The sequence below is a fragment of the Mastigoproctus giganteus genome, chromosome 11, assembly GCF_048544385.1.
Source record: "Mastigoproctus giganteus isolate SK-2022 chromosome 11, ASM4854438v1, whole genome shotgun sequence".
Classification (NCBI taxonomy): Eukaryota; Metazoa; Arthropoda; class Arachnida; order Uropygi; family Thelyphonidae; genus Mastigoproctus; species Mastigoproctus giganteus.
In genome coordinates this window covers 172257518-172272424 of record NC_143585.1, presented here as the reverse complement: position 1 = coordinate 172272424, position 14907 = coordinate 172257518, and the positions used below count along the sequence as shown (strand labels likewise).

Sequence of the window (14907 nt, the reverse complement as noted above, 5' to 3'; positions counted from 1 at the left end):
ATAACACATACAGTTTTTTTTATTATTACCTGTATGCCATTATATTTTGGAACATTTTCTTCACAATGAAAGCCTCGAACCGGTTTCCACATCTGCCAACATTTCATCTTCGGAAAGTTTACTTAATATCTTAGTTGCCTCACCAGTGGAGATGAAAGATTCCGAGTAGCATACGTTTAAAATTTCTTTCAAAATGCCCCCCCCCTCCACATTGCTACTGTCACTTTGAATTTCTTTGAATACTGCGCAAAATATCAGAATCACTCAGATATTAGTTACTGTGACCATGTAAATTTAGACAGGATAAATTTACTGAAACACGTGGATCACTCACTTCTCTGAAAAACATGATTTCTTGTCAGGGTAAAGGGGAATCACAACACATGTTGACCAGATGCTATTGTAGGTGGCGGGAATCTCCTTAATCCTCTGACTGGTTATGGAAAGCATATTGGGTAGCGCGACTTCTTGGTATGTGACTGCATAAGTTTTAGGGACACCAATAACATTGTGAAACAGTAATCCCTTTCACCCTTAATTTGCACTTTATAATTACCTAAATTGCCTAAAGGCCAGAGGTGAGAACAATGCATAGAAATTTTCTTTGTTCAGCAGAAACTATTTTAAATGTAATTACCAAGGAGAATTTTTAAAAAAATAAAGAAGTAGGTTAAACTCAGGTCTGACTGTAATTAAATCAAAAATGAAGCAATTTTAAAATATATAACTAATCAATTGCACTATTAAAATGCTGGGGATGGGGCCCCACTCGTCCCACTGTAGTTCCGGCTCTGGATACTCAATAATTGCATTCAGGATTTTATTTGTAAAATAAATGATTGTCTCAACAGTGGGCTTGCAAATTTTCAAAAAAAATAACAATAGGCTCTCACGAGCCCACTATAGCTCACCACTGCTAACAACACAAACACACCCACTGCATTCTTCTCTGGTTGGCAAAAATGTTAAGCAGGCCTGCACCTCAATTGAAGAATAATAGTAAGTTGAGGTGCCCAGAGTGTGCAGTGCAGAAAGAAAGAGCTGAGCAAATGAAATGAAAGCTAGAAGAATGAATGTGAGTGCAAATGTGTGACAGAAAGAACACAAACCGCATAATGTTACAGTTAAAAATTTACTAAAGCCTACTCTTGGCTTAGTTAATCTATAATATACACGTTATGAAATGCAATGGCATGTTAATATACACAACATGCCATTGCATTTCCCCCCCCTTTGGCGCCTCCGTAGCCAGGTGGGAAGGAGCAGCAGTGCGTAGCACATGCTTCTTGATTAGACCGGGGTTCGAGCCCGTCACCACCAAATACGGAGGATGCGGAAAGGTCAGGGAATGACCACCGCATATCCCGGAGCAATATGGCCTTAAGTTGCTAATGCTCCTAAAAACTAAATAACAAACAAGCATTTCCCCCCCCCCACAAGTGTGAGAAAGAAGATGGATGAATGATATATATATATAAAAAGACCCATATAACTTTACAGAAAATGTAAGAAAAAACTATAAAACCTGAATGAGAGCAGTGAGTGAATGAAGATTTTGAGTGCAAGAATTGCATGCTTCCCCCAATCCCCCTCCTGGAATGACTGGTTAGCAGAAGGACCAGCATGGTCGCCTGCCTATTCTAGCAGACACCATGCCGTAGCTATTTGTTCCACGTGGTGTGACATGGACACTGGTCAGTTGGACTTAACCCTGACCAGTGTGGGAATGAGCAGAAAACACGCACTCCAACTTAGGGATCCCTTTCTGTATGAACCTTCTACCTGGGTTGGGTACTTCTCACTCCCCTTCCTTCAGCCTGGGTGGCTCCTTCTACCCTTTTGCCTGGCGGGTAACCCCACTGCTATCTGTCAATTCCCATCCCCAGAGCAGGATGGGCGTCCGGAGTTGAGGACTCCCCCGCTCTGTTCCCCCCTTTTACTCAGATGGCACCTTCACTACTGCCGTCCTCCTGTATTCTTACCACTTTTATCCCCTCCCACTACCTATATCTCCACTACCACCTTCTAACCCCCCCCCCCCTTTTTTTTTTTTTTTTGGCTACCACAAGGTTCACCTGCCTGCCATTGCTTTTATACTCCCTACTGTCTGGCCCACCTTCTTGTGGCTCTTGATGGTAAACTAGACATTTCTGTGTGAAAACACAAGCAGCTAGGCTAAGTGGTCAGGTGAACAACACAACCCCACATTAATACTGCACAAACATTCACCAACCTATATATCTGGCCTTTACAGAGGTATTCATCACATTCTTGATGCAGAGTTGGGGGAATTGGAGCTGCTTTACAAATAACACTATACACTATTTCCACTTTGGTTTCGAAAACTAATTTCTTTGTCTACTCCAGCACTGTTCAGCAGTTGACCATCTGTAGTCTGATTGCCAACATTATTCTATTTGTCTCTTCGCTTGTGGAGGAAGTCTTTTAAGTAAAGTTTTACCTGTTTAATTTGTTTGATAGGGTCTTGAATCGGGTTAATAGTTTCAAACCTTATTTCCTCTTCTGTTTTGTTCTCTATATTTCATACTCCCTACTGAGTATGAAAAAGTCTTTGTTATTTCATTATTGTTGGGGATTATTTCCCTTAAACTCACGAGCTCACATCTGGTGAGCATGTGCTTGGCACACCCAGGGTCCTGAGCTGGATATCATCGTTCATATCTTTCTTGGCGATTCCCTTCTACTTCTGACTCTCTCTCTCTCTCTCTCTCTCTCTCTCTCTCATGTGATTCATCCACTTTTTTCTATTAGTTACTTAAGTAAAAAAGTCTTTGCTGCTTTTCTTTACATTCTTTGCCAGAGACTTTGTGAAAACTGCCTTAGTGACTGCTTTGTGACTTGATAGCAGACTAATCTGTATCTGCTGTATGAATCTATATCACCAATAGTTTATGCATTCAATGCATTTTACTTTTCTGCCATTATTCTCATCAGTTCATCTGGCATCCACTTAAGTCTAACCCTTGGCCAGTATCTTTTGGTCAGCATAAAAAGCCTAGTAGCTTCTACATTTGCATCCCTGAATGTTTCCCATTTAGAATTGTCTGGTAACTTTATTAGTCGGTCCTACTGCATAGAATTTAAAACTGCCTGAGACCATTGTAGTAACCTTTACGAAAGCAAAAGTCCTTTCCTTTTCTGTTGACAGTAGCTACATCTTTAATTAAATCCAACATCAATATACTATGATCACTGCCACCTAATGGGTCTTTTATCTGCAGATTCTTAATTCAGGAAGGTTAGTGCTCATAATCATATCAAGAGTATTGCTATTTTTTGTAAATTTATTTCATTTCCTAAGAAAGGTTGTTAGCTTCTCTTTGTGTGCTGCAATTTTTTCTTGTGAATGAATAATTTTAATATTATTATTATTTTTATATCATTATGGGGATTATTTGACTTCTGATTTGTCTTGGCACAAGCACATCGCTATTTTGCTTCTTCTGCATCAAAAATACTGTGCTTTCTTTTTTGCTCTTGACATCACATTTCTTCTGAATATCTACTGACATTGCAAATTTCAAATCTAGCCTACTATGGAATATTACTTCCACATGTGGAGGTGGTTCCTCCAGAACTGCTCTCAAGCAGTTACACCATTGAAAAGAGGGCTGTCAACTTAATTAATAATCCTTCTTTTACATACTCTCTATTATTTCACACTAGATTTTTTACCTCTGATGCATGCCTGTTCTGTGGATGTTTCCATTGCCATTGTTCTTTTGAATTGGTAGGTAATTCTACTTTTTTCTTTCAAATCATTCAGTTACAACTTTGCATATTTAATATTTTGGTAAATAAAACAGGCAAGTATGTTGTGTGAACTGAAGGCAGCTGAACATAGCTACACAGTGAATTTGTTCCCGATTATCACTGGGAAGAAATAATAAGGAATGGAGGCTAGTTGTTTCACTGCCATATGCTGTTTGTTGGCTGGTGCATTACAGGGTTTTAAATACTGTTATGGTACATACACAATATTGGTATATAATCTGAAACCTTTACTAAATTTATAAGCTGGGAGATCTTCTTGGGCTGTTTGTAGAATGTCCTGTGTGGTCTCATTTTCTCCTTTTTTTATTTATTTTCAAATAGAAAATTACTAATGAAATTTTGTAGGTCATTGCGTTGTTAACTCCATTTTGTTCGAGTTTCTACTATTTAAAGTTTGACGACTAGCCCATTATTTGCCTTTGGTTAGAATTAAATTTGTTGACTTTTATTAAGTTAATGACATGAATAAATTAACAAAATGGAAGTAGCTGAGCTGTTGATGTATTCTGTGTTTACTTGTACTTTGATTTTTATTTCCTATTTAGTGTCCAGAAAGAAAAAGAAGAAAAATCCAATATCTCACAATCTTCTCCAATGGTAGCTTATGCCAATTTCTATGTCTCAAGGACATAGAAATTAGCATTAGCATTAGCAGAGGCATTTGATGCAAGAAAGCAAGCTTATGCAGCATCAGCCAAAAAAAAAAAAAAAATAAAGTAAAATAAATAAATAAAAAATAACCACTTCCACTTCACCCCTCTGTTCGTTCGAAATACCTGTCCAGCTGAGCCTTAAACTTATTTAGGCTATCAACTTCCACGACAAGGGATGGAAGTCTGTTCCACCAACCAACCACCCGCTGGCTAAAGGCAAATTTCCTCACGTCTATCCTACATCTGTCTTTCCCCAAATTTGAATTTATGCCCTCTCAGGTGATTATTCTGAGCAAGAGGAAGAATCCCATCAGCATTGAGCATGCTCAAACCATTCAAGGCTTTGTACACCTCTATCAGATAACCTCACTGGTGCCTAGTCTCCAGACACTGTAATTCGCAAAACCTAAGCCTTTCTTTGTAAGAGCACCCCGTTGTTCCATTCACTAATCTTGTTGCCCTTCTCTGTACTCGTTCCAGCAGCTCTACATCCTTCTTGAAATGAGGCCTCCAGGCCTGTATACAGTACTCTAGGTGTGGCCTGACCATTGCCTTATACAAGGGAATAATCACTTCCTTATCCCTGCTAGAAAAATTCCTATATATCATTGACAATACACCATGAGCTACTCTTGCAGCCCGTCTGCACTGCTCAGAGAACTTCATATCTGCCTGCACAACCACCCCCAGGTCCCTTTCATTCTCTACCACTGTCAGTGTAGTACCACAGAGTTGATACGTTGCTCTGGGGTTGCTGTTTACCATATGTAGTACTTTACATTTGTCAATGTTAAACTTCATTTGCCACCTCTCAGCCAATCTGCTCAACCTTTCCAGATCCTGTTGCAGCAGCATAGTGTCAGTAGTGTCCTTAACAACCCTGCCAACCTTCGTATCGTCTGCAAACTTGGACATTAAGCTTGATATACCATCATCAATATCATTTATAAATACAGAAAACAATAATGGACTCAACACTGAGCCCTGAGGGACTCCACTAATAACATTAGTCCACAATGAGCAGTGTCCATTGATTACCACTCTCTCTCTTCTCCCCCTCAACCACCCCTTTATCCATACCAGCAATTTGCCTCCAATGCCACACTGCTCCAATTTGTGCAGCTGTCTTCCATGTGCAACAGTATCAAAAGCCTTTCTAAGATCCAAGTATATAATATCAAAGTTATTCCCTGCATCTAGTTCTTTTGTGACTGCATCATAGTATCCAGTCAAATTGGTCAGGCAAGACTTCCCCTTAACAAAACCATGCTGTGTCCGAGCTATAACTGAAGTCTTGTCTAGATGATCCTGCAGTGCTTCTTTAACCAGTGCCTCCATTAATTTTCCAGGAACAGAAGTTAAACTTACATGTCTATAATTACTTGTGTCAGCCTTTGATCCTCCCTTGTGAATTGGGGTCACATTTGCACATCTCCAGTCCATGGGTACCTCCCCTGAGTCCAAGCTCTCATAATTAGGGCTAAGCGTTTGCTTACTTCCTTTGCTGCCTCCTTTAATATAACTGGATAGATCCCATCCATCCCAGGTGCCTTTCTTGTGTTTATCTTCAACAATTTCTCCTCCACTTTACTCTCAGTTATTACAAGATTCTTTAGCTTACTGCTAGAGTTGAATACACCTCTGGCATTCCCCTCGCTGGATAACTCCTCATGTGTGAATGTCGATGCAAAATATTCATTTAGTTTGTTAGCTACCTGAGCAGGGTCATCAACAGTTGACCCATCGATATCAAGTGGACCAATCTGATTCATCCCCTTCCTTCTAGAGTTTACATAAGTAAAGAACTCTTTGCTGTTTTTCTTCGCATCCCTTGCCAAGGATCTCTCGTAATCTGCCTTCGCCTGCCTAACCTCCTTTGTAACTTGGTTACAGATCAACTTGTATCTATCATAGGCTTCTGTGTCACGTGTTAATTTGTATGTATCCCATGCATTTTTCTTCTCTGCCATATGCCTCATTAGTTCATCTGACATCCATTTAGGCCTAAACCTTGAACAATATTTCTTAGTTGGTATGTAAAGCCTAGTAGCTTCCAAGATAAGTTCTTTGAATGCTTCCCATTTTGAATTTGCTGTTGGTAACATCATCAGTTGATTCCACTGTATAGAATTTAAATACTCTCTCAGTCCATGGTAGTCGCCTTTACGAAAGCAATACCCCTTCCCTTTACCCCTAATGGTAGTTACCTCTTTGAGTAACTCCCACTTCAGAACACTGTGATCACTGCCACCTAGTGGTTCATTTATCTGCAGATTCTTAATGCATGAAGAATCACTACTGATAATCAAATCAAGAGTATTACCCCCTCTAGTTGCCTCCCGAACATGCTGATGTAGAAAACAATCATCCAATAAATCCACAAAAGCCTTGCTAGTGTGTGAGTGACCAGCCCCCAAATTCCAGTCAATATCTGGGAAATTAAAATCCCCCATTATAAGACTCTCTGATTTACTGGCCCACTCTGTTTCCCCGTACAGTTTCTTATTATAGTCATCAGAGTCATTAGGCCTATAGCACACTCCTACTCTCAATTTTGATCTCCCAATGCTTATGTCACACCAAACTGACTCAACACTGCACTGTCCAGCGATGTCGACTGGCTTCACTTCCTTGGGTTTTATGTGTTTCTTAACTAATAGCATAACCCCTCCTCCTTTCCTATCCTGTCTGTCCTTTCTGTAGACGTTGTACTCCCCAAATTCCAGTTCTGCATTCCTTATATCTGTTACTACACGTCTCTGAGATCCCAACAATATCTGCCTTTGATGTTTTGAGCAATACCTCAAATTCATCAAATTTATTTACTAAACTCCTAGCATTGGTGTACATGCAACTATACATGCACTTGCTCTTCCTCTTAGCCACCCTAACACAACCCATGTGTTCACTTGTACCCCCATGATTCCCAGCAGTCTCTGAAATATCCTGCATCTTATTTTCCAGGCTTCTGCTCATTCCAATAGAAGGAGTGCAAGAATCACTTTCTCCTCTGCCAGTGGCTACTGTTAATCTATTAGTCCTTGTATCCCCCCAATCTAGCAGTTTTCCGACCCACCTAACACTGCCTCGATAGCATTAGCAAACATTCTTGCACCCTTTCTATTTAAGTGTATCCCATCCCTGTAGAAGCAGTCTCTCCTGTTAACAAGTACAGACCAAGCTGAAAAAAATTCTACCCCTTGAGCCCTGCACAGTCTTTCCAGGGCCAAATTGATCGACAGGGCTCTCATCATATACTCCCTCCTATCGTGTCTGGGCAGAATTGCAGACACTTTCAAATTCAACCGTAATTCACGGCTTTTTTTCATCAGTCACCTGTACTTGTTAAGTAATTCCGCCCGTCTCCTACTCTTAATATCATTTGTGCCAACGTGTACAACTATATCACCTTTTGTGCCCTTAAAAGATGATATCCGCTCTTCAACGTCATCAACCTTTGCCCCTGGCAGACATACCCTGGTCCTGTTCCATCTATCCGTTTTACAAAGCATGTTTCCCGTTTCCCTGACAATAGAGTCACCAACAACGACTAGTTCCTTTGGGACCAGCGCATTCTGCCTTGGGGGTTGCCGGTGTGTTGCGCAATGACCAAGTGCAAGCTCTGGCATTGGTGTGGGCAGCTGAGAGCTTGATGGGCCCCTCACCTGTAATCCTTCGAGGGCATCCACCCTGTCCTTCAAGCTCTCATATAGGCCCATAACAACGCTGAGTTGTCGCCTGATTTCCTTACACTCCTTGCATCGCACACATACAAAGACATCCGCCATGGCAGTGTCATGTCCGATACCTGACTGATCCGCAAACATCAAGCAAATAGTGCATCTTAAAAGGCTGTGATTCAGAGGGCAACTGCCCCCCTCAGTTCTCCCCTGAGCCACAGCATTTCCATTAGCTTGAGTCTTTTGCTTTAAGTTGCATTAAGTTGCCAGGTTACTGACATTTCTCTGAATTGCACTGTTTTTTCCTTTTTATATTTTACATTATTTTTTAGATGTTATAAATTGTATCTTGTATTATAATGCTTTCATCACTCAAAATGTGCATTAATTGTAGCAAACAAACTTGATGAGAATTTTATTTTGTGAATGGTTTGAATGTGAATGATTATAAAGATTTGTATTTTGCTCTCTAATTGCAGGCTTGGTCTTACAATCTTTTAGAGGAGGAATACGGCAGTATCTTCATTTCTATCGTGCAGCTGTTTTGTCATTGTTGCAGATGGATTTTACTATTCTTCGTCTCCATAATGCTTGTCGGCATTTGCTCAAACAAATGAGGTGCTTATTTGTATTTCTTTATTTGGTTTTTCAGTTATTTAAAGCATAAGTTATCAGTGACAATTAGTATTTAAAAATTTATGTTGCATAATGTGAGAATTCTGGTGTGCCAATGCAATGATATTGTCATGTTGAATTTTATTATTAGTTGAATTTTTATGTCATAATAATAGTAATAGGGTATTTGCCATATTGTGCAAGGAAGCCACAGGCTGCACTGGCAAAAAAAAAAGAAAACCAACCAAGTGGATAAATAAACACCAATAAATAAACACCATTGAAATTATTCAAGCTTGTCAACTTCAGTTACCTGCCAGAGCAACCTGGTTGAGCAATCAACAACTCACTGGCTAAAAGAAAACTTTCTACAATCTAATCTAAACCTCAAGCCCTGTAATTTGAATTTATGACTCCTAATTTGGCAATTCTTTAGAACATGGTGTAAAGTGGTGGGGTTCCCCGAACTCTGCATCAGGCAACAATGTGATGAATGCAAACTCTGTAAAGGCCAAATTTATGTAAGTTAGTGGGTGGTCAGGTAGTATTAGTGTCAGGTTGTGTTGGGCTATTGGACTGTGATTTTGGATCAGTGGGAGGGGGTTTCTCAGGGTTTTTTTGAATTAATCATAACACAGCTTTTTTCCATATTTTTGGGAATTACCTTCTTTCATACAGTTATTATATAGTGCTATTAATTCATGGTGCTAGTTTTTTTTTTATAATTTCAACCTCTAAGAGGTCAAAATTTGGGAATATATTGTTTTTGGTTTTAGATAGTGCTATTTCAAAGTCTTCTACAGTAAACAGAGGTTCAAACAAAGGCATTGTCATAATCAGTATTCTCTTTTATTATGTCTAACTGGGTAGGCAAATACCTCCTATCAGTCTGGATAATACTGTCTAAGATGTTGCTAACAGAATCAGCCCAACTCAAGGTTGGGATCCATCTTGCTTGATAGTTATTTAAATTACATCACATCTTGGCGACTTGTTGGTCACTATTCTGTAGACGACTCCCCAAGGGTCATTGTTTCTAGGATTTCCCACCAAGTGTCTCCAGGATTCTTTTTTCTTGTCTCTGATGAGGGCTGTGTATTGATTTCTGAGAGTTCTGTAAAAATCTCTCAGTGAATCTATCTTATTTTGTGGCCAAGATGGTCTGGCTCTTTGAAAATGTCTCCTTGCCTGGTGCACCCTTCTCCTGAGTACAGTCAGTTCAGGGCACCACTACTTGCTTCCTCGGTTTTTTTCGTGGGATTGACTGGTTTGATGTTTCTATTAAAATGTTTGTCATAATCAGTGCTTGCTCATCCGGGTTACAGTTGTTGCCTTATCTAGACAACTCATTTTCCTGTTTTTGCAACTCAGCTGCTGTGTGTTCTGTGAAAATCTGCCAGTTTGCCTTTTTAAGGTTATACCTTTTGACATCCACCAGGAATTGTTGGATTGTTTGTAGTTGCCTGTTTAGTCTGATGGTGATGGCTCTGAAAAAATAAGAGAATGAAAATAAATGACTAATTTAATAATAGCAACAATAATAATACTATAAAGATAGGTATACTTAGCTTTAACAAAAAAAAAAAAAAAAAAAAAATTTTTTTTCAATGAACAAAGATAAGAAATAACAATTAGGGAAAAAAAAAAAAATAGGGATAACAATAAGAATAATAACACAAATCAATCAATGCAACTACTTAATGTGAACTCTCAAGAAAGGAAAACAACAAAATGCTTAGAAATACAAATTTCCCTGTTACCACAGCTTTGCTCAGTTGCAAATCGCTTGTAATGTATGCATTGTATGTGTTGTAAATTGACCTTGTATATTTGAAATTGTATATTGAGACCTGACATTGTGTACAGATTGTAAATAGAATTATTACTGTATTGTTACTGTCAAATTCCTCCTCTGTAAGGCTTCGGCTGTTTCGGAGTAATAAAAAAAAAAAAAAATAAATAAAAAATAATCTGATGTAGCCCAGTCTGGCTGGACACAGCAGTCTGTAATTTTATAAGCTACTGAATTGGTGGCAAGAGTAACATCACTCTCCCACATAGTACTAGTAAAAGTTGGTAAGTTATTTGGTTGGTTTATTACTTGAAATGGTGAAGTAGCTGTGTAATCTGATAAAATTTAGCCCTTGTGTGTGTACCTGCTGTGTCTTCTGCACAGATATGCCGTAAGGCTGACTGGCAGTTAACATCAGCACACTATGTTTGCAGTAGGCAGCAAATGTATGATTGCTTGAAAATATAGGTAGTTCCCAACTTTACAAGTTAATTTGTTCCTGGCACGCGCTCGTAAAGTGGGAATATATTTCCCATATACGTAATGTTAAAAATAGGGGTTAAGTGCTCAACAATGAAATTAGTTAGCTAATTAGTTTGTTTAAACAATGAGTGATTTATCCAAAGAAATGAAAACATAGCCTGTAAAATCAAGCAAATTATAATAATAAAGAAATTATTTACGACTTACAAATGTTGTTGTTGTTGTTGTTTTGGTTTTTAGGAGCATTAGCAGCTTAGGCCATATTGCTCCGGGATATGCGGTGGCCATTTCCTGACCTTTCCGCATCATCCGTATTTGGTGGTGACGGGCTCGAACCCCGGTCTAATCAAGAAGCGTGTGCTACGCACTGCTGCTCCTTCCCACCTGGCTACGGAGGCGCCAGTTACAAATGTTGAAGAATGTTTATTCTTCATCATCGACTAAATGCACTCTCGTTGATCACTCATTATTGGCTTTGCACTCGTTGGTTTGTTGCACAAGGAGTCATCTTTTTCAGAAATGCTTCAGGAGGCATTTGTTTCCAAGATAATCTCTTTTCTTTATAAATTTCAATAGCATGCATAACCATTTTTTAACGGAACGCACAAATTGCAACTAACACGATTTGCACAGAGTAACAAGTTTACGAAGTTTGAAAAAAAAGGAACGAAGTGAAGATTCTGAAAATTTTTGTTTTTTATATGATTGAAGATTTCAGTAAAGGGGAAAAACATTTCACCCAATAACGAAAAAAACCACACAATTTCAGCTATTGGTATTTTCGCAAATGCAATAACATCGAGTTTACTATCCATTTGTAATTGCTTGCAGTAACAGAAAACACAATAAACCGGAAAGTGCAAATTGTTTTTATTGTTTTATGGTAGTGAACTCCAGAAATGTGTTTTAGAAAAATATCATAAAGGCTTTCAAAATTGATTCTTATAACGGGAACATATGATAACGATGAAAGCATACTGCATTTTAATGATTTGAATTGGTATCTTCTATAATACAATTTACACTATAAAAATGACCTTTTAGAGAATTTTATATAGCAAAAATTTCAACTTCAGAGGTTGTGGAACGAATTACCAAAAAACAATGTGTTATTGGATTCACTTTACGATAGTTCACAATACTATGGTGTCTCTGGAATGGATTAATATTGTAAAGCGGGGGTACACTATATCATATAGCTATAAGCGTGGTTTGAAATGCGGTATTTATGAATGTTTATCATTCATTTTTTTTAATTAATGTTCATATTTCTGATTTTGTTCATATTTGATACTTGAAAAAAAAAAAAAAAACTTGTAAACCCAGAAACTCATAAAGCGAAAACTTGTGAAGCGGGAACTGCCTGTATTCTATGGTAGGGTTTATGTCTTCACCTCATTTGGCATAAAGAGATATGATATAGAACTGTCCTACAGCACTAGTGATAATGGCACACACTGCCACTGGGGAGCAGAAGTGAGCTGTCTTTGTGACTGTGAAGTCAGTATTTTTGGCCATTGTTGCTGTAGAGGGGACACCCTCTAATATTTCATTGCTTCTTGGGTATCCTTGAACCCTACCCATATGTATGTAGGGTTCTCGGAGTACCAAGATATCTATATTATTTTCTTCTAGGTTGAGCTTGATTTGATCGACAACAGTTTTTTTGAGTATTTAATAGGCTGAGATTAGTCACACTTATATTTTCAAACTGGCCTATGGTTGCTCCTAAATTGTATAAGCTTAATCATCTTTTTATAACAGGGGCACTTATTATTTCTGATAAAAACAGTGATCAGTCAGCCTTGCCGCCTTGCAAGTTTAACATTTTGGCTGCTGATTTTATGCAAGTGTTATAGTCATGTCCATCCATTGCACAGTGAACACAGACAGGTTCTTTCTGACTGCAGTCTCTGGCAGTGTGATCAAATTTGTGACAATTAAAGAATCTTTGTACAGGGAAGTGCTCCCTGAATCTATGGCTGGTCCAGCCAACATATATTCTTGGTTGTTGTTTTTAATGTTTCCAAATTCTAGCTGAAATTTCAGCAATAACATTGAGCTGCCCATTTTTTTCTTTTTTTAGTTGCTCTGTTTAGTACAAATTCATCCATAAACTCATCTAAGGTTAGAATTTCTTGAAGTTCTTGTAATTGAAGTCTGTCGTTAGCTCACATGGAATTGGTGAAAGAAATGAAAGAGGTGAAAGACTTGTGGAATTTGCAGAATCTCAAGGAGTGTCAGTAATGAACACTTTTTTCAAGAAAAGGGTGAACAGAAAGTGGACATGGAAGAGTCCAAATGGATTAACAATTAATGAAATCGACTTCATCCTCATTTTTTTTTTTTTTTTTTTTTTTGGTAGTTGTTGGCACATCGGATTCTGTGGCCATAGTGCACCTCCCAAGGTTTTTGCAGTACTTTGCTCCAAGCTCGAGGTAGGATTCGAACCCATGACCTTTGGGTTGCCAAGCAGGCACTTTACTCACCTGGCTAGCCCGGTCGGCACTTCATCCTCACTAACAGAAGATATACCATGAATGATGTTACCATCCTGAATAAGGTAAATGTTGGAAGTGATCATAGAATGGTAAGATGCATACTTGATATAGATAAAGGAAAGGAAAAAACTGACTTGAGTAAATAATACAAAGGTCTTTGAGATAACAGAAGACGAAAAAGAACAGTATGTATTGGAACTTAAGAACAAGTTTGAGCTTCTGCAGACTGCTCAGGACCAAGATATCGACGAGGAATATTACAACTTTCTGAAAGTGATGAAGCCCAAGAAACCTATAGGGGAAAAAGAAATCCAAAGAAGAAAAAATTAGTCAAGAAACACTTATGATGAACCGAAGTCAACAAATGAAGAGCAAGAGAAACACTGACAAGGAGAAAATTGAGTATACTGAGTTATGCAAAGCCATTAGAAAGAGGCTCAGAGAGGACATAAGAAGATTTCACACAAGAAAAGTAGAACAAGCATTAAGGTAAAACAAAGGACTTACATCAGCAGCCATGAGCAGTAATACAGAAAGACAAATGATACTGAAACTGAAGAATAGCGATGGTGTACTTATAAATAGCAGAGAAGGCATAATTCAAATAGCAGAAGAATACTTTAGAGAATTATACAAGGAGCGAGGAAATGATGCCAGCAGTGGGGAAGATGGATCGCAAATTAACAACACATATGACATACCCAATATTCTTCCTGATGAGGTAGAACAGGCGTTGAAGAAAATGAAGACTCAGAAAGCCCCGGGGGAAGATGAAGTTACTGTAGAGTTGTTAAAATTGGGAGGAAGAGACATAACACAAAAACTGGCAAGGCTCTTCACAAAATGCATTAGAAAAGGTGTGACGCCAAAGCAGTGGAATAATGCAATCATAGTTTTGCTGCATAAGAAAGGAAATAAATCAGAAATTGGAAATTAAAGACCAATTAGCTTGTTATCCCACATCTACAAGTTGTTCACAAAGGTCATTACTAAGAGATTAGAAAGAATACTTGATGAGAATAAACCAAAAGAGCAAGCTGGCTTTAGGACAGGATTCTCAACTATGGATCACCTTCACGTAATATCACAGCCAATGGAGAAAGCAAATGAATATAAAACACCATTATGCCTGGCATTTGACTTCATACAGCATAAGACGATGTTTCGGGCACTGGAAAGACAAGGCATAGATACCCCCATATATTATGATTTTGAAGAAAATATATGAGAACGCTACCTCCTTTATTAGACTAGACAAAGACAGTAGCAAATTTAAAATCGAGAAAGGAGTTTGACAAGGAGACACAATATCTCCGAAGTTGTTTACTGCTGCCCCTGAGGAAGCTTTCAGAAGATTAGACTGGTCGCAGAAAGGAGTCAATGTGAAT

The 14907-nt window shown here is 38.5% G+C and overlaps 1 protein-coding gene across 1 annotated transcript in view; it reads left to right on the top strand.

The window, feature by feature from the left end:
- The window catches only part of Grip163 (gamma-tubulin complex component 6), a 916232-nt gene that overhangs the window by 324781 nt on the left and 576544 nt on the right, over positions 1-14907 (top strand). Inside the window, exon 13 of the mRNA XM_090384619.1 lies at positions 8608-8746. Coding sequence (XP_090240745.1) covers positions 8608-8746 — 139 coding nt within the window. The remainder of the gene's footprint in view (positions 1-8607; positions 8747-14907) is intronic.